Source organism: Mirounga leonina, unplaced genomic scaffold (assembly GCF_011800145.1).
Source record: "Mirounga leonina isolate KUSES-001 unplaced genomic scaffold, KU_Mleo_1.0 Mir_173, whole genome shotgun sequence".
Taxonomy (NCBI): Eukaryota; Metazoa; Chordata; class Mammalia; order Carnivora; family Phocidae; genus Mirounga; species Mirounga leonina.
Window position 1 is genome coordinate 54,825,982 of NW_023270447.1, and position 20,011 is coordinate 54,845,992.

General features: G+C 45.9%; 1 protein-coding gene across 1 annotated transcript in view; it reads right to left on the reverse strand.

Moving 5' to 3' along the window:
* Positions 1-663: 663 nt before the first annotated feature.
* ELAVL4 (ELAV like RNA binding protein 4) overlaps positions 664-20,011 on the reverse strand; it is an 86,473-nt gene continuing 67,125 nt past the window's right edge. The window contains exons 4-7 of the mRNA XM_035018599.1: positions 8,068-8,221; positions 6,185-6,410; positions 4,519-4,557; positions 664-1,363 (exon numbers count right to left, since the gene is read on the reverse strand). Of these exons, the coding sequence (XP_034874490.1) occupies positions 1,036-1,363; positions 4,519-4,557; positions 6,185-6,410; positions 8,068-8,221 (747 nt within the window). The 3' untranslated portion in view covers positions 664-1,035. The remainder of the gene's footprint in view (positions 1,364-4,518; positions 4,558-6,184; positions 6,411-8,067; positions 8,222-20,011) is intronic.

Genomic DNA, 20,011 nt, shown 5'->3' on the forward strand with positions numbered 1-20,011 from the left:
GTAGAACGAACACTCCTTTCCCCTAGTAATTAATAATTTTTTTTATTATTATTACATGCTATGAAAAGATATGAAGATCATCTGTTTATAGCCCATCCTTCAAAAAACAGTCTACGAATCCAGTTTAAAACACACATCTTGATCTCTAAAAAGTTACCAGTGCAGTATGAACGCGACAAAGTTGTCAATTTCCCCTAAATTAGCCAGTCAAAATATTTTTTTCTCAAATCCAGATTCTCTTGTAAAAATTCTTTATATTTTATAAAAATAGATTTTTCTTGAAACCCATTTTCAGCAAAGAGACCACCTCTTTGGCAACAATGTTAATGTTATTAAATTGTTAATGTCATCAGGTATCCCCCTTGCCCCCATCCCCTAACAGAAGACTGTTTTTAGTTCACATGATATAAAAGAAAAAAGGAAAAATAAAAAAATTTGTAAAAGTTTTTTTTTTTTCATTTTTGCAATTTTTATTATTCCTCTTTAATTTGTGTGGGGTTTTTTTTTTACCAATCTGATTGGATCAACTTTTTTGACAAAAAAGAAAAATCTTTTTTTTTCTTTCTTTGAATCCCATTACTTTGTAAAAATTGTTTTATTTTTATTATTTTTTTTTTGTTTTTTGTTTTTCTTCTTCAAATGAGCGAATGGTCATCTTAAAAAGACCCACCTTCAAGGAAGGTAGTAAAGTTAGCTGGCTGGGTTAAAATCCCTGCACATCGCTATCTATGTATATTATATTCAACAACGACAGCTATGAAAGAACATTCAATGCATCAAAGGTATTTTTTTGTATTTTTTTTCTTTTTTTCTAAGCATTATAAAATCCTTTCCTGGTACACCTCAGGATAATCCAATGTTTTAATACTTAGGCAACACTGGCTTATAAAGTCCATGGTTGAATATAAGCCTCGAAAAGTTTGTTTCTCTCTCTTTTGCGTGTGCGTCTATGTGTGAGTGTGTGTGTGTGTGTGCGCACGTGTGTTTTGTTCGTATATATTTATATATATATTTTAATAAGTAAGGATGGGAAATTCAGGACTTGTGGGCTTTGTTGGTTTTAAAGGAAACTTGCAACACTCGGTCTCCTAGGCGGTACCCGTTGAGGCTGGCAATGGCCATGGCCGCCTCGTCATAGTTGGTCATGGTGACAAAGCCGAATCCCTTGCACTTGTTGGTGTTGAAGTCGCGGATGACCTTGACGTTGTTCACTGCGCCGAAGGGGCCAAAGAGCTGCCAGAGGACACTCTCGTCGGAATCAGGGGACAGGTTGTAGACAAAGATGCACCAGCCTGTTCCCGTGTGACCAGGGATGTTCATTCCCACAAGGCTTGTCATCCCGTCGATGGTGATTGGGGAGAACCTGGGGGGACAGGCAGAAGGGGGGACTGGTCCAGACATCAGTCTGACCACGGATAACACACAGATGCACAGACACAGACATGGGGCAGAGGGCTGAGTGAGTGTTTGCAGGAGAGTCTTCAGGGTTTAAAAACCAAAATGCAAAAAGTAATGTCTGTGGCATTTTTTTCTGAATGGAATGGCTACACTGGCTAAGGTCCGGATATGCCAAGAGAAAGGCTAGGTCAATTCCTAATAACCATAAGGAACTCCCAGAGCAGGGCTCTATCATACTTCTACCATGGTATGTGGTCATAGGGTCCTCCACCCTGACCCTTAGCCTCCCTCCCCCCACAACAGACAAGAAGCTCTTGGGAGGAGGGGCTCTATTTCATTTATCCTGTTGCTCTAGTTATTTTTTATTCAGTGGGGCACATATGGGAATATCACAGACACAGTAACACAGAGGAAATACTCAATAAATACTTATTGATTGCATAAGTGAATAACATTGGTGGATATCAATGCTTGGGAAATTTTATTTATTTTTTAAGGCAGATTAGAGGATGGCCCTAGGAGTGCTCACGTCTACCATCTTTGCAGTCCCCTGACTTATGGTTGTCAAAGATCTCTTGATATTTTGAGAAGAGAGACACATGAGAATGAACAGATATACCTTGTTATTAATCAGATGGGTGGCTCATGTTTCATTTAGCATCTATTCAAAGGAGTTCCCCCCAAACTCCCAAGCAATAATAATAAAGACGTATCACTCCTTGATGCTATATTATCTGGAATTCATTTCTAAGCATCACAGGAATGAGATTTCAAGTGGTTTGTGCATTTATATGTCTTAAATTAGAAAAGCTGAAAACTGTTATTTGCCCTATTACAACTACTTTTGTAGTAGGCTTTGAAATCTCGGTTTTCATGTTATCTTGAAAGGAAAAACAACCCTTCAAATGCTATTCACTGCCTGATAAAATATATCCATGTGTGATTCATAATGGATGCATCGGATTAGGTTACCAGTGCCTACAGCAGAAAAATATTTGTTAACATTTTGTTTTATACCAAACATAGACAGGCATTTGGGCCCTACCCATTGACTAGTGTCTTGGTTTTCATGTGGTTAGGTTTGGTGTTTTATTTCTGAAGAAAGGGAGGAGGAGAGGAAGAAAAAACTGGAGAGAGAATGGGATAAAGTGTGATCTAGGACTTTTTGTTATTGTTTTGGTTTGGTTTCTGGTTTTTAGAGGGGGGGAGGGGCAGAGGTACAGAGAGACTCCTAAGGAGGCTCCATGCCCAGAGCGTAGCCCGATGTGTGGGGCTCGATTTCACAACCCTGAGATCATGACCTGAGCCAAAATCAAGAGTCAGACGCTTAACTGAGCCGCCCAGGTGCCCCTAGGGCGTTTTAAAAAATAAGCAAATATTCTTGGAGATTTGAAAGTCCTAGGAAAGAACAGTTCTGCATCTAGAATTTAGATAATCAAATGGCTGCTGAAGATATGCTAAACATAACAACTCAACAGGTACTATTTTGGCATTATTCACTAAGTTGATCTTCTCTCTTGCTTAAAAACAAGTAACAAGACAAAACGAATAAACATCATGGTAAGGTATCTTAGGAGGGCAAATCCATGTCTACGATTTATTTGCATTATTTCTGAAGACTGTCTTCTCAACCTTCTCTCCTCCAACTGAGTGAACTGATTCCTTCCAGTTTAAAGGTAGAGAACAGCGAGGTATTTATTTTAAGGCCAAAGTCAGGAGCCAGCAAAGAGGTTTCAAGCAGAGTCTCCACTCTGGTTGGTAATGGCTACCTGGAGCGCTTCGATAGGACGGAGTCCGGCCCCAAAGCTGGGTCTAATAGGAGAAGAGATGCTCTTACTGACTAGCGAGGCTGCAGCTGTGCCTTCTCTGGCCTCAGCACGCATAAGCATCACTCCACACTTGGTCCATACTTGGTGCCGCCTCCCTGAAGGTAGACGGGGGCAGAGGCCAGAGGTGGGAAAAATGTAAAAGCGGGAGTGGGAAGAGGCAAGCAGTGTGCTGACACGTGGAAGTAATTCCCAGTTATCGTCACTGGCGCCAGGCTTGAGACTGGCCAGCGAAGCCGGCAGGCCAACTACTCCCTCCACTGTGTGCCGGTTTCCAGAGTCGGGGTACTTACCATGCGTGGCCAAGTGGTGAGAGCACTGGGAGTGTGACTGGGACTATTAGAGACCACATCTCTTTGCCTGACTGTACGAAGGGGAATTAAAGTGTGCAGCTCTACTGAGCAGGATGATGAAGATGCTATGTCCCGAGCAGCTCAGTGGAGCTTATCAAAAGCACATATGGGACTCTCATGGACACAGTGACATAACGCACTCAACTTCCCGAGATTCAGCTTTCAGGCTAGGTCTGGATCACTCTTGTGACTGCATTCAGAGAGCCCCACAAACCTTGATTCTATTTGAGCCCCCAACCCCACAGAAAGGCTTTACATGAAAGAAACCGCAAGTTTAAAACATAATACATGTATAACCAAGGGAGAATTTATAGGAACTGTTAAAACCTGTAACAAAAGAAACTCCTGGTTGAGGTGCACACAGATACACTTCGTTCTCAGGCTGTGCCCTGAAATGCACACTGAGGTGGGGGTGGGAGTCAGCAGGTCATCCACACGTTTATTCATGCTGTGGCCAGGGCTGGTAGTCCAAAATCTAATTTTTCCACTGACAATCATAAGATTGTCAACCATGATTAGCAAAATGTTCTAATTTTGATTTGCTGGAATCTGCCCTCTTAACTGAATCTTGGCATTGCTAATGCAAAACAGTTGCTGTGCAAGTTTGCAAAATCAGCTGGAAAGAGTAGGAGCCTTCTCCCTTAGGGGAGCTGTCCAGAGAACCAGATTATCAAGGGCTTGGTAGCTGTGGCACCTGAACCATAGGAGAAGCCCACCTGCAAATAAAAGAAAAAGTGAAACACACAAACACACTTTGTGTGCCCTAAAAGAAACAAAACCAACTGAGGTCTGAAATTAAAATTAAGAATCTGACATGCTGGTGGAGGAAAAAAGAAGAATTAAAAAAAAAAAAAAGTAAAGTTAGTGAATTAAAAAAAAAAAATTTCTAGCCCCAGTCTGTGCCAACACGGACATCTGGCAATCTGTGGAGTTTTAATTACCTCTTTACGCCATAGGCCATATTAAGCAAATTGTCCAGCCTGCAAAGAGAAGGAGGGTCTCTGGGTTAATGCCTCACAGATGGCAAGATCGCTCAATGGAACTATTAATAAGAATGCTCCATTTTCAAAGAAGAAAAGCTCAACAACTTTCCCCAATGCTTAGGAGTCTATCCACTGGTAGTTTCCCCCTTTTCTGCCTCCAACTATGAGTAATTCATGTTCAGGTCAATGCTAGAGTTTAAAGCAAGTGTCTAATGAAGCTCCCTTTCTTTCAAGGTCTGAATTAATCCCACTCCCCGCTCCTCTCAGAACATTTGTGTGGATTTCATTTTATATTGTGTGTGAAGCTGTTAAAAGGGGGCAGCTTCTTAAGTCATTCACCTTTTATTACAATTCACCTTTTATTGCAATTAAACTTGTGAATGAAAGGAATACACGTGCATGCACAATGCATATCAGAATGGATCTTTTCTCTTAGTCTAGCTACATTAACTAAATCTTACCACACACATTTTTGGGGGGAAGGAGGAGTTTAGGGGTTAAGATTTTTTACAATTAGCTTACTATTTACAACCTGAAAGCTCCTCCTAGCAAATTGCCATTATGTTATAATCTCCCTCATGTTCAGTATTTTACTTGGGGACAAGCTATTCACACCATGGGGCAGTAGTAACCATAGTTTCCACCATTAGAAACCTGCTGGAAAGGCTTTTTACATAAATACTGCATGTGCTCTCACACAAAATAAAAATTAGATGACTTGGACTCTTCATGAAATCATTAACCCTTTCAAATTCCCAGGACATGGGAGGACGCTACTGAGGCTGATTTTCCTCCTCCTCATGGCCAGATGGAGGGCCTACTATCTTTCCATGTGATGTTTGAAAATGAGGGAAAAAAAAACAAAAACAAAAACCTTTTCATTAAAGAGCAGTTGGGACATGGGTGGAATCAAAGAATTATTTAGAATTATTATGGGTAGGTCAAGAATGTTCTTATCTCTTGTACAATAAAGGCAGTCAAGTTTGGACTGCCCTCATGAAGTGAAACCTGCCTTTCAGAAATGTCCCAGGAGAAGGGAAGTGCCCCATTGCACTGGGAGGGTTGGGTGCCTGAAGGAAACGTTAATAAGACTTAGGAAAATCTTTCTTCTTGTCTTCCCAGAATCTGCTGACTTAACAGTCAGAGTGAAGTTAACACACAAGGGAATACCTATGCTACAGAGTTTCCTGCAGAAAAAAGGAGCACAGGCCAAACCACTCTCCCTGACAAGGATCTGCCTCCTGGCCTACACTTTTCTTTGACTTTATTGGAAGCCACTCCCTCAGCCTTAAGTCTAAGCTGTTGAATGTGGTCACTTATTTGTGATGAACTCCCGTTGGAATCTTCTGGTTTGGTTAAATGTAGGAATTTTGTTTTAATCCAAGAATCTGAAGTTTAACCACAGTCACAGCGGTAAGTTGAAAGGGGGCTTGGAAGAGCATCTGGTCCAACCATTTCATGGTACAGCAGTGGAAACTGAGGCCAGGTGGGGAGGTTCACACAGTGACTCCTGGGGGCGGAGGTTCTTAACACTTGCCCCATCTTTCAGGGCTGTGGGTTTCCCTGGCCCTCGCCCAGCTCTGCACTCGTGTAGCAGGGCCCTTTCCCCCGTGGGTGTGCCTACCTGAACCTCTGGGCCTGGTGGTGAAGTGGGCCAGGGTAGCGCCGGTTGGGGGACTGGTAGAGCTGGGACAACAGGGCCTGGCTGGACTTTTGGCTGGGGTTGTTGGCAAACTTCACAGTAATCGGTTCCGTAGCACCGCTGGGCTTCTGGCCATTCAGCCCTTTGATGGCTTCTTCCGCCTCGATTCTCTTGTCAAACCGGATGAATCCCACCCCTCTGGACACTCCTAGGGAAAGAGAAAGAGCCTTCATAAAGAGTGAACAAACCAAACTGGTTAAACATCTCTGGGAAGAGATGGGCAGGGCCCCAGGGATATTCTGTGGGGAGTCAGCCCATTGGTGGGGCCAAGGCTGAGCCTGGCTCCCTGCATCTCTCTCACCCATCAAAATGCATCTGCCTATGTTTCTGCTATCATGGCCTGGACAGGTGACTCCCACCCACAGAACACAGGCACCTCTCACATCCATTCCAGCCTCTAAAACCGGCCCGCTCAGTCCTTGTCTCCCTCTAGTTGCTGTAACCCATCACCCACTGTCCAGTTTCTAGTCCTACAATGCGCCCTCCACACCTAGTGACTACATAATCTATTTGACAAGCGAACTCTGACCACATGATACCCTTTAAAAACATCCTTTATACATTTTTCCTAACTTTTCAATTTACCCTGTGCATGGTACCTGTTCCTCATTGCCCCCCACTCCACACACAGAGTAACAACCCCCTCCACCACACACACACACAAAACCCTTCCGTGGCTCCATGTTGCATAGAGATGGAGTCAGACTTATTAGCATGGCATTTAATGCCCCTGATGATGTGACCCCAAGTCCCCCGTGGAGCCTCAGGCCAGCCATACTTGATCTGCCACACATTCCTGGAACTGGTTGTGTTCTTCCTCGAATCCATGCCTTACGATATGTCCTCTCCACCTATTCTACAGGATACGTCATACCCACCTAGAATTCTCTATCCCTCCTTTGTGCCAGATAACTGCGAGTCATCCTCCAAAACCCTGCTCAAACATCACCTCCTTGACGGAGCCCTCACAACAATCCTGGCTGGGCACAGCACATGGGGACATGGGACAGCCCCCGAAGGTGCACATCACACTGGAGTCCTGCAAGGGCAGGCCTATGCCTCCTTCATCCCCGGCAGGGTCCCTCTGCGGTGGCTGGGGGCAGAGCTGGCTTCAGTAAGGGTTTGTCACATGAGTTGAATGATAAACACACGCTAAACTGCTCTCGGGGGGTGTTTTAAATTGGGATCAAATGTGGAGTAGGTGAAAACATTTTGTCATTAAAAATGCAACCCAGGGTGGCTTACATTTCTTACTGAGAGGTGGTGGTTGCCTTTCTTTATGATGGACAAAGTACCACAGTACCAGGCCCTGGCTTCATGTCCCTGCACTGCTACTAACTAGCTGGGCAGAAGTCAGATCCCCCACTTTGGACCTCTCTTTTCTCATGTGTGAACTGAGGCAGCATGAGGTTCCCTCTAGCTCTATCATGCTATCATTGGAGCCGAGCTCTAATACAGGTTCTTTTCACATACAGAAGTAATGTTACTTGGTTGAGGGTTGAAAGAGACTTTGAAGGTCATTCAGTCCCACTCACAACCTGATGCCTGAATCCTCTTTACAGCCCTGCCAAGTAGTTTAGCTGCTGCTGGAACAGTTCCCATGATGGAGATCTACCTCCTAAGACAGCCCATTTTAAATGTGGGCATTTGAATGATAAGAAGTCTTTCTCCTAAGTCAAAAATCTGTGTACGCATGACCCACATCCTTTACCCTAAATAACCATTATCTCTCTGCTCCTATGGGTCACAGGGCTCTAGCTGTGGCATTGAGACACAAGGAAAGAAATGACAAAGAAACACTTAACCTGTGACTTGATCAACCAGGATTCGAGAGGTGATGATACGGCCATATTGCGAGAAAAGCTGCTCCAGTTCCTTCTGGGTCATCGTTTTGGGAAGGCCGCTAACGTAGAGGTTAGCATCCCTGATTGAGGCAGAGCTCGGACGGGCATATGAGACCTAAGAAAAGGCAAGAGGAGCTAAATCCATTATAGCAACACCCTCCAAGTAGAGGCTGAGTCAACCACTGAGATGGCAGCCCCTCGTCTATCATTCTAACTCGTGGTGTCAGTTTAAATAACTCAGTAGTTCAGATTCTTAGCTACTCTTGTAATAGTAGTGAGAATCAGGAGAACAGTAATAGAGGAACAAAAGGAGAGTTGCCGATAACTTAAAACAAATGCACAGATAAGGGTCTCTAAGTGCAGAACAAAATAGCTACTGTATGGCGGCTGTTAAATGCAGAACTACCCACGCATGGAGTTCTGAAGATTTACCTCCTGCATGTGGGTGTATAGATGATTTACTGTATCCAACACATAATAATCTTTGAATAAACCAAAAAAAAAAAAAAAAAAAAACCCTCCACGAATTTCTGCTCTGCAGATTCTCTCCTTGCCACCCCTCCCCACCCCCAAGCCCTTCGTCTCCAACACATTAAAGTGATCAGGTTCTCTGCAAGATTTTTTATGTCCCATCCTTTGTGTTGTTCCAATCTGCTCTCACAAGGTCTGCTCTCGCAAGACAAAGTGCCGGTGAAATGGGGCTTCATGAACATCTGCTTGTGAAACTGGATCTGTGACCTTGTCATAACATCTGCAAGAGGCAGTTGCCATCTAACTTTGAGGAGGACCAGATAAAGCCACAATCAACAAAATGAGGGCAGGGGGTAAAGGAGGGAGGGAGAGGGCAGGGGGAGAGAGAAGCGAGCCTCACGGATGGTTATAATAAGTTCGACTTTGTAAATTTGTCCTCCCAGATCTCTCAACTGCTTTTTTTCCCCCAAAAAGCTAACACAGAAGTGTAAACAGATCTGAAATTCCATCTGCAAGAAGCCAAATCTGTAGCAGTACACATAAGCAAAGCAAACCCCAGCAGTCATTAATTTTAGACTTTCATTTACTTATTTATTTATTTTTTAAGAAAACAACATCAGACATTTGAAATATAATTTACAGCTAGTCTAACAAAAGCACTTTCCTGCTAAAGCTATTTCTGGGGCAGTTATGGCTCAGAATAGATGATGAAAACAGTCATTTCAGAGCACATCTGACAATGTTAGACAGGAAGGGACCTATATGCCTGAGCATTTTTCAGTTGCGAGTTTTATTTAATTCATATAACCAATTTACAAGGCCTGCTAAGACTACAGGGGTGAGCGAGTGTGTGTATGCGTGTGTACTGTGCACATACATGTGTACAGAAGAAAGTGTACGTGTTAAACTGGACCCTCGTCATCCCAAGAACTAACCTCAGGCAGTGAAGCTGACCTTGCATCTGAGAATGGGTCTGGTGGTGGATCTAGCAAAGAGGAACGAAGGCTGAGCAGACCCCTCACCCTTGGCACTCTTTCCCTCTCCAGGACAGAAATGCCGGGTCCCTTTATGGGTTCCACACTGAAAAATAGATGTTGACTCCACAGATAAAATGATGTGAGTGATGAATCTGGCCCATTGGTCTCCTCCTGCTGATGGAGCGAGTCAGCCTATCTGCAATGTCTACCCCTTCCAGCAACTCAGGGGTGGCCTCTGTAAGCTCTTTCCCAGCACAGGGCTGACATGCAAAGGGACCTTTACATGGCCCGTCCTCGGGGAGTGGGGGCTGAAGGACCGAGAGTCTCATGTGACTGCTTGGACAGAGCATCACTCTACATAAGCCTCTCCTACCCCATCCTTTAAAGAACAAAGTCTTTCAGGTTATAACCCAGCAGAACTATTTTTTAGGCATGAGAAGGGAGGGGTAGGGAGAAGGAAAAAAGACCGTTGTAGTGATATGTTCATCGTAGTAAGAGTTACACCTGTCTCACCCCTGCCAATTACTAGACAAATTAATTATCTGAATGACATTTGTGCTGCCCCAAAACATACCCTCCTACTTCTATGTCTTTGCTTGTGGGGAAAATTTTGCCACCTACTTTCTCAGGCCCTGATCCTATTCTCCTTTAAGGCCCAGCTCCAATGTCATCTTCTCTAGGCAGCTTTCCCTGATCTTACCTCCTCCTAAAAATCCCCCTTGTAGGGCTCTCAGTGAACTGCACCCATGGTACTTACTTAACCCGTTTGGACCTTGATTCACCATCTTTCTATCTAGTCTGCTAATCATCTAGTTGACTGATCTCCTTGTGGTCATGGGGTGTGTGTGTGTGTGTGTGTGTGTGTTATTCATCTTTGCGGCTCTAGCTCCCATCATAGAGCCTGGTACCTGCAGAATGCTCAACACCTACGGAAAGAATAAATGAATATACCCACAAAACATAATGAATGATGTGGGCCTTAATGACTCTTTGGGACTAACTGCAGCTTAGATTCCTCCACTTAGGGGGATCAACAAGAGTTAAGCATCCAGAATCATAGCTGTGTTTCCCTATTAAGCTAAGAACTAAGGGACAGGTTTCCTATTCCCCAGTGTCTGGGGTTGGTTGGAAGGACTGAAAGAAGACTGTTCTACGACTAGACACCACCTAGAGGCCTTCTCTTAGCGAACATTTCCCGAGGATCTACTATGAACCAGGCACAGTGCTGTGTGCTGGGAATGCACAACAAGCATGAACAAGGAGTGGTCTCTTGCCCTAAAGGATTTCCAAGTCCAGTGGGGACAACAGACAACACACAGGAGGTACCCAATAAACATGAGTCGAATGCAAGAATGGTACACATAAGGACCAATTATCACAATGCCCCAAGATGTGTGCTATTCCAGGGCTATATCGCTGGGACTGGAACACTGAGAAGGGGAGACTAATACCCCTTTTAATTAAGGGTTAAAAGGGCCAGGAAGGAAACAGAGCTGAGGTGAGACTGGCGGTGAGACAGGTGTGTGGTGGGGTCAGGGAATGGTGGCCTTATGATAGCCCTCCTCTGCTGTGAGGACAAATAAGATGATGAAGGTCAAGAGCTTAGTGCCTGCTTGACACCCAATAAATGCGCAGTGGATAGTAATGACCTTGACACCCAATGTTCTGGGAAGCCAGAGCTGGGGGAGGGCATGGGCTGGGGACAGACCTGCTAGGAAAAGAAGTTGGCACTGGAGAGTCTATGACAGAACCAAAACCATTTCCCCAAGCCTCATCCAGGGAGAATTACTGCCACAGATCACAGCCACAGAGCAATAACAAGTCCCAAAGGGAAAGAGCAGCACTTCGATCATTCACCAAACCTAACTCTTGCTTAGTTTTTCTCCTTTACTTGGAACCTTAAGTCTCTTGTTCTCTTAGTCCCCTGTCCAGGAAATCTGTAGAAGTGGGTGTAGGTAAAAATGGCAGAAAAGGGATCTCCCTACATTGGATATCCAACTGCTCGTCCTGGTATTTGCACTTTTCAAGTATCCTCATACATTTATGAAATCCCGAGTGACTACAGGTGTCAGGCACATGGTTGCACTAAAACATTTCTCAAAACTGATCCACTTCTAGCCCCGGCAGAGAGCCAGCCTTTGCTGGTTTGTTAACCCCATTAAACTAGTGGCCTAGAGCCCAGGGCTTCCAAAGCTGAAGGCAGCACCCTAGAGAATCCCGTGCCTCAGACCATCAGGATCCTACTCGCTTCATTCATCCAGAATCTCTGAAGACAAGACTGGCACTTCTAGGCTGGCACTGATCTTGCTCTGGAGCTCCAAAAGAGCTAGAAGTGGGGACGCTACTCCTCTCTCTCTCAGTAAGGGTGACCCAGAGGCAGGTGACTTTACAAATGATCTTGATAAAAGATTTGTTGTCTCTCCAAACTCCCCATCTCTGCAGGCTTACCCTAACCTCGACGCCCCGCAAGAGTGACAATACAGTGTGGAGTTTATGAGCCCCGACTGTGGGCTGGCTCTGGCACTCACTAGCTGTGTGACCTTGGACAAGTAATTTGATCTTGATAAATCTCAGTTTCTCCTACAAAGGGGGACAATTTTCTTTCGGTGAGTTATTGTAAAGAATTGAGATAATAGATTTGATGTGTATAGTGCATTCCTAGAATTTAGTAACTATAATGTAAATATTATTATGTGGTAAATATTATATTATAATGTGGGACTCTAGCCCCCATTGGGACACACCTTACAATTTTACGGCACAAGCGGACATCTGGGGTACCACCAGCGAACATGTACAGAGGCACCGCCGTCCTCCTCCGTCAGCCTGGGGGAGTCTGGGTCATCCTTTACTACTTCACTGCCATGAATTTCCTCTAGCACATTCCCACAGATTCCACTGTACTTCCCAGTTTCCACAAAGCACTTCCCATTTCCCAAAGTGACTTCGTAAGGCTGCTCTCAGTGATTCTCACCGAGGTGGTACAGTAGGCGTTAGCATCCGTCACTAACGGGGCAGCCAGCCCAGGGCTGCGGGCTGCCCCACCCACACAGCACTCACAGGTTCCGTCACCTGCTCACAGCCAGGGGTCGGCCTGGGCAGGGTGGGAGGAACAATGCAGCCTGGGGAAAACATTTCCCGAGTCCTCTGGCAACCCCTCACCCCCTGTCTAACCTGCCACGGTACAGAAAAGGACAGGGCTTGGAAAGCACGCTAAAGGCTTGGTTTTGGGTACTGGGAGACTGGTAAGATAAGAAAAGGCATCCTTCTCTGCCTTGGGAAGGGGCTCTTTTAATCAAATCCTGGCATTAGAAGATGAGAGTTAATTCATTCCTCCCCTTTCGGGACAGTTCCTGTCTGGCAGGCCCCATGCTAGTGCTGGTGGATCCTCAGCTTCAAGGACCCCACGGCCCGGTGAGGAAGTGAGCAAATAAATGAAGAGTGCAGTACAGAGGGCTGTTCCCAGCAAGGGGTTACTCATTTCCCACTCCCAGTGTTAGCGTCCATGTGGAGGGAGACCCCGGAGTAGCAGTCTAGGCCTCTCAGTCCCCCCTTACCTCCTCCTCTCTGAGGGAGGACTGCAGGGACCACTTGGAACAGGCTTCAGTAAGGGCAACGGGCTCGGGAGCCTCAGCCGCTGCCTGCCTCCTCCCTTCTGGCAGCCAGATGCCAGCTGGAAGCGCACTTTCTGTTTCGGGCTCTATACGATGGGAGCAGGCTCCGCTCTCATATGGGGAGGCCTGTGGTGCGTCCACAGCACCTGTGACAGGGGCTGTCAGTCTGTCAAAGTGTGGGGTTCTGTGTCAGGAAGCCCATTGTGTTCAGGAAATCCATCCGGGACGTAATCCGTAATAAAGGTGACCTTAGGATTTAATACGCTTTTCTTTTTTGTCTTATCTCTCCAATGGTTTACAGCTAGGACGTGGGAAACAAGGGCATCACTTGTTAGACCCCTTCGAATTATAAGAAGGATCTCTATCATTGACTGGATGTTTTCATGGGCTAGGCATTCTATTCACAGAACTGCTAATCTCTACAGCCGCGCTTCATGGTAAGTGGAAATAAAGGTGACAGGTGCCGTTGGTGATCCCAGCAGAAAGCATTACCCTTGAAATCCGCTTCACAGAAACTTGGTGCTGGAAGTGGCCTCACAAGTTCTGGGCGAGATCCCACGCAGCAGGCCACCTGCCTTATATGTTACACAGGAAGCTCACTGCTTCATGAGGCGCCCTGCCCCATCACTGGCCGTCACTGATTATGGGCAAGCTCACCCTTCTACTGAGTTCAAACGTGTCTCTTCTACAGCTCCCATCCTTCTCTTATTTCTATTCTAGCTCCACACACTAGAAGCATCCTTCCTGTCTGCATCACCCCTTATCCTGTGGGTTTCTCTCACTGATAGGTGCTAGTTGGAGCATCAGGCAACTGTATTTTGAGACAGGCCACTCCAAGGAAGTTCTTGTTTGTGTTACTTTAACTGACACTGAGCATCTATTCTGGAATGGAAAAGAGACAAAGGTTAAGAGCAAGGGTTTTGGGGCTAGAAAGATATGGAATTAAATCCTGACTACTTACTAGCTGTGTAAGCTTGGGGTAAGTCACTTAACCTTTCTGAGCTGTATCGCTTGAATAACATAGTTTAGAAGCTTTCTAACAGAACACTTGGAGCATTAAACAAGCTAATGCATATAAGATCTCTAGGCATTATGGGGCGCCTGGGTGGCTCAGTTGGTTAAGCATCTGACTCTTAATTTCAGCTCAGGTCATGATCTCAGGGTCAGGAGATCAAGCCCGGTGTCCAAGCTCTGCACCCAGCAGGGAGTCTACTTGAGATTCTCTCCCTCCCTCTTGCTCTGTCCCTCACCCTGCGCTCTCTCTCTCCCTCTCCCAAATAAATAAATAAATCTTAAAAAAAAAAAAAAAAGGTTCCTAGGCACTATGCCTGGCACACAGGAAGTGCTCAATAAATAGCAGCTTTGATATAACTGCTATGGCCTTATGTGAGACGCTGGGGGTACAGAGATGAATATAACAGTCCCTGTCACGTAGAACTATTAGTCTAGCAGAAGACACACACAGAGACCTATCTTTTCAGAAGATCAGGCTGCAGATTTTCCCCAATCTGTTGTAACACCCTACTCTCTGAGTGAGCACAAACTCCCCAGAGCATACGGATCCCAGGGGGGATATTCATTCCAAAGAGCCCAGGAGAATGACAGTGGAGCATAGACTCTGGCACTGCCAGGGCCTTCGAGGAGCAAACCCTTGCAGGTACCTCAGATCCCACCTCCGGGAGCAGGGAGAGAAGAAAGAAGCCAGCTGGCTCCTAGAAACAACAGCTTTGATTGTGAGGATCGGCTTACCCTTGTGCCCTGCCTACAGGCAGAACAGGTGTCTGCTTATGAGGCCCCATTCCTCATACTTTCCCCCACCTGTCACCTGATACGATATTCTTTTATCAGGGGCAAGAACCGATGGGAATGTTTCTAATGAGCCCCAGTGGTGCCACTTCTCCCTGCTCAAAACCTTCAGTGGTTCTCCAGCACCTTGCGATGGATGATCAAATCCCTCATTTTAGCATTCAAGGCCCTCTCAGATCTGGGCCAACTTCTCACATCCTGCTAACTCTCCATGCACCCTGTGCCACAGTTCAAATTTAAAAAGGTCAGTTTTCTGAATATGCACTTAAGGTTTCTACTTCCGTCTTTGTTCTTGCTATTTGCTCATCATCATGTCAAAATGAACCCCTCCCATCCCTACAGACCAGGCCTGAATGCTGCCTCCTCCAGGAGGCCCAGACACGAAGGACTGCCGTCTCCTTGAACTCTATAGATGATACACATTTCCATGGCTGCAGCTATCACAATGCCTCCATCATGGAGTTCAAGACTATCCAAGAATATCATGAGAGTATCTGGCATACAGTAAGCTGGATAAACATTTCTTTTAAAAAAATGGTGTAGTGATCTGTTCGTATGCCTACAACTTTAAAAAAGTCCACTCATTACCAAGGGGCCTTACTTAGTACAAGGATCTTGCTGCCTGTCAGAAAGTAGAGATGTGCTAAAGGTTTCATGGGCTGGTTGGCGGAAGAGCTGGTCTCAGAGCGGAAGACACTCAGTCTTCTCACTAAACTGCACCTCCTGATTCTTGCTTTATGGAAGACTGATAAGGTGACTATCGCCACGTGGGAGCCCTATTATACTTCCCACTATACAAAGCCTCTATATATGCTGCCTGAGGCTTAATAAGACTCAAGACTCTTTCCTTACTTTTGTAGTGCATCTTTGAAGCATGTACATCTCTGAAACATGTAGATGGGAAAAAGTTTTCCCCTCTCATGTAATTTTCACCTAGGGGTAACCCTATTCACTTTTGTCTTCATTCTGGGGAGCATTACTTGGGCAACCCACTATAAACTCTGATGACCCAGAAGTGAGATATTATTTGTTCCATTTTCTGGATGACAAATTCTGGCTCAGTGAGATCAAGTACTTGTCCAAGGTCACATAGCCGGATGAAGACAAAGCTGGATATGACTCCAAGTTCTGGGATCTTTCCACTATGTCAGGCTAATGTGGACAGTGAAATAAAAGCTATGTGTTTGGCACAGACGGCCACTTTCCTGGAAAGTTACCACGGTGACAAGATCACGCTATAATATTTTATTAGTTAGACTGTCAGAGCTGGAAGATGAGGAAATGCATCCAGAGAAGTAAAGTAAGTTGCCCAAGGTTATCCTGGTGGTTTTGACAGAGGTGGGACTTGACTGACTCTTCATCGTAACTCAGAGCTCTTTTGAATGGACAACAAAGGGGAAGGGAAGTGGGATTGGCTCTATGATCTTTGACAGACCAGCTGATTTGCCCTGGGGCTTCATGATAGCAACGGAGAAGAAATTCTTTATTCCCCACAGCCACTGATGTTTCAGGCCAGCACCGTCCAATAGAACTTTCTGGGATCATGAAAATGTTCTAGATCTGTGCTGTTCGATGGTGGCCACTAGCTATATGTGGCTACTGAGCACTTCAAATGTACCTAGCATGACTGAGGAACTGAACTTTTCATTTTACTTAATTTTATTAATTTAAATTCAAATTTAAAAAGCCATAGGTAGCCAGTGGCCACTATGCTGGACAGAACAGTCTGAAGCCCAGAAACCACACAGAAATACCGAATCTCAGAGCTCAGGGGACCTTTAGGTCAGACTCCAGTGTGGTATAGGAATCTCTTCTACATCATCCCCGATGACTCCATCTGAATGTCTGACAATCAGAGACTCACTACCACCCAAGGCAAATGTTCTCCCCTGATAGCTGCACAGGGTCTCTTCCCGAATTCTTGAAACACAGGACTGAGCTTCGGAGTCACTGCAGACTTCTTTTCCCATAGAGAACAGAGAAGCAACCACTGTGGATGAATCTGTCAGTGCAGCACCTTCTTCGCCGTCTTCCCCATTTGCCTCTGGATAACCCTTAGAATGTCTCTTTAGAACGTGGGGCTGAGAATAGGACACAGACACCAAGGACAGGTTGACCAGAGTGGATTCCTATGATCTGGAATCCACAATTCTTCTAACACAGCCAAGGTGAGCTGGCTTTTCTAAGGCAGCTCACATCCCCCTGTTGGTGTCTTTCGCACTTGTAGACAACTAAAGCCCCGCAAGCCCCATTCCACACACTTCTGAAAACCTACGTGTCCTCTCAACCTGTACCTGTCTGCTTTTCTTTTGTTATCCAGACCCAGGACACTGTGGATGACCTTTAAGATACTGGAATCGTAACAACCTCACCGGGCAGAGAGAGCAGGGACGCTCTAGGTCGATCTCTCAAACTCCTACACCTGTATCTGAAATTACTCACTCAGAGGAAGTTAGCAGGGCACTGGGAAGCAGAGCAGGCAAACATAAGCTCTCACAGGACAGAAAGCGCTGCCCGGTGCAACGGGGGTAAACGGGTCTCCAGTTTCTACCGCTGTGGCTGTGTGCTCTCTTAGCTCCTTGGGGATTCAGTGATCCAGCCTCCCCTGCTGACCTTGGCAGGGAAGTGCTCCCACACTGCTCTGACTGTAGCTGTCATGGGGGAGGAGAGAAAAATGCCTTTTTATTATTAATAAGACAGAGGGAGGCAGTCTATCATTTCTGGGTGGGGTGATACCAGTCAGCAAAAAATGATCTGCTAACTCTCCGGGAAGCGTTAAGAGCAAGGATAGGAGAAATAATTGCTTATGCCGAGTGCAAAGAAAAGATGCTTCAGCGGAATGAAGGCCTTTAGCAAGGCAGGTGGATGGCGGGGCGAGGGAGGGTGGGAGGGAGGTGCAGCGACCTGATGACCCTTGGCAAGAGGAAGAAGCGGGAGGGGCAGACTGGACCCTGCAAACTCCAGTGTGGGGGGATCCCCTGGAGGCACCGTTAGCGCTATTAGAAGAATAAAGCGAGAATGGAGAAATGGCTAAGCAGCATCGCTGCACACAGATGCCGGAATACAGGAGCTCAGTTTGTTCTCCTTCCCAGAGAAGGGAAGTTTTTTCCTTCTGAGAAGCCCTCACTCACACCTTCCCCCCTTCTCCAGTCCTGCTCCCTCTGGAGCTGGGCTGCTGCCTTGTGATAAAGCTTCCTTCCTACTCTCACAGCCCCTCTCCTGAGTGCCTCCTGGGTTCACTCTGCGTGGCAGAGGCAGCCTTTTGTCCCCTCATCCCTGCTCCAGTCCCGAAATCACTCACACCTCCAGTTTGCACAAGAGCTGTGCTCTGGGAATGTTTTCTTAAAGTCGTATTTTTATAATTTGAGTAATAGCTTAATGCAATTATTAGAAAAAGACAAGACAAAATCATTTGTAAACCTGTAATGCAATGACAAAAGGAAGGAAATATATAAAAACGTTGTTTACAGTATTGAGTTGGGAATGGCTGATACTGCCTTCATTATATGATAATGTATTTTCCAAATTATTCGTAACTAAGCATGCCTTGCTTTTAAAATGAGTAAAAAACCTCCCAAAAAGCTGATGAAAACCAGTGCCTAAGGCTGACAAAAACCTCCAGCCTGCCAGCTGCTGGTTTCATCCATCAAACACCCCCAGTGACACACCACTGCCAGATGAGCCTTCTTGGAACTTTACTTTGACCGGGTCCCTCTCCTGCTCCAACCTCTCACAGCTTCCTACTTCCTGCTCCTCCACCCAAACCAATGGGAGCGCCTGCAGCCCCAAGACCGCCCTATCCCACCGCATTAGAGTTGGTCCTTTGCATGTTTGTGTTCCCCACGAGACAGGAGCCCCCACGGAGGCAGAGCAGTGAACACTTCTGCTCCTCCAACTCAGGTTAAAACCCAAACTTGTGTCCCACTACCCTGAAAGGTTTCTTGGGAGTGACTCCAAACCTTCATATTCCACTTTGGATCACTTTTTACTCAGTTGTAACTTGAATATCAATCCAAACTTTTTGTAAAGCTATTCCTTTCGAAGGTACTACAGACCATCTCATTTTCTTTGTTACTAATTAATACAACAAAGAGCTGCACCACTACAGCTGAATTCAATGGAGTGCTTCCCATGGAGAGGCTGAAATTACAGTGTGAATTCAGAAGCTGCTGTTTTAGAACACGTGGAGAGAGGAGAGAGCCCAGGACTGGGACAGGCATCCGGTGTGGGGTCAAGCCGCACCGGAATCATTTCCTAGAACCCACCGCCATTTCACCCAGTCCTTCCCAGAGTCTAAAATGATCTCTGTTGGAGACAAGTGAGGAAAAAAGCTAAACAAATAGCACTCCCAAAGCCCTAAACAGGGCAAATCATCTCCACTGGGCTCAGAGTTGAAATCCTGAGAAAAGACCCAGTTTCCCAAGTGGAGCACCAGGCTGGTCTGGCAGGCTAGACATGTAAACCCATGGTCCATGCCCCATATCCTCTCTGACACACATGGATGGGGGACTCCCCCAGGGCACTGCCATCCCTAGGTCACCTAGATCCCAGGACCTGGCACAGAGCCTGGAAAGCAGGGGTTCAAGAAGAAACGACCTGAAGTCAGGTCTATCCCCAGGCTGATGGCAGAAGCCCCAAACCACAGGTCTGTTTACTGAAGAAACTGGAGGGACCACACAGTTTGTTTGCTTTTTATATCTCCTCCCCATGCCGGGGAGTATAACCTGTGTGTGTGTGCGGAGCCAATACACACCCATACAACCTCACAGAACGCATGCGCTGCTGAGCAAACACACAGTGTGACCTTCCAACACTTACGACCCACTGCCAGAGTTATTTTTGAAACATGCTTCCTGACTCCAAATCTCACTTGCCAAGTGTGTGATCCTGGGTAAGTCTCCTAACGTCTTTGGGCCTTACTTTCCTCAACTGCATAAAGTAGTGAATAGAACCTTCTTACAGGGCTATCTTAAGGAGTAGAGTTAATATATGTAAAGCACCCAGCCCTAGAGATGTTTTCAAGGATTAAATCCTATC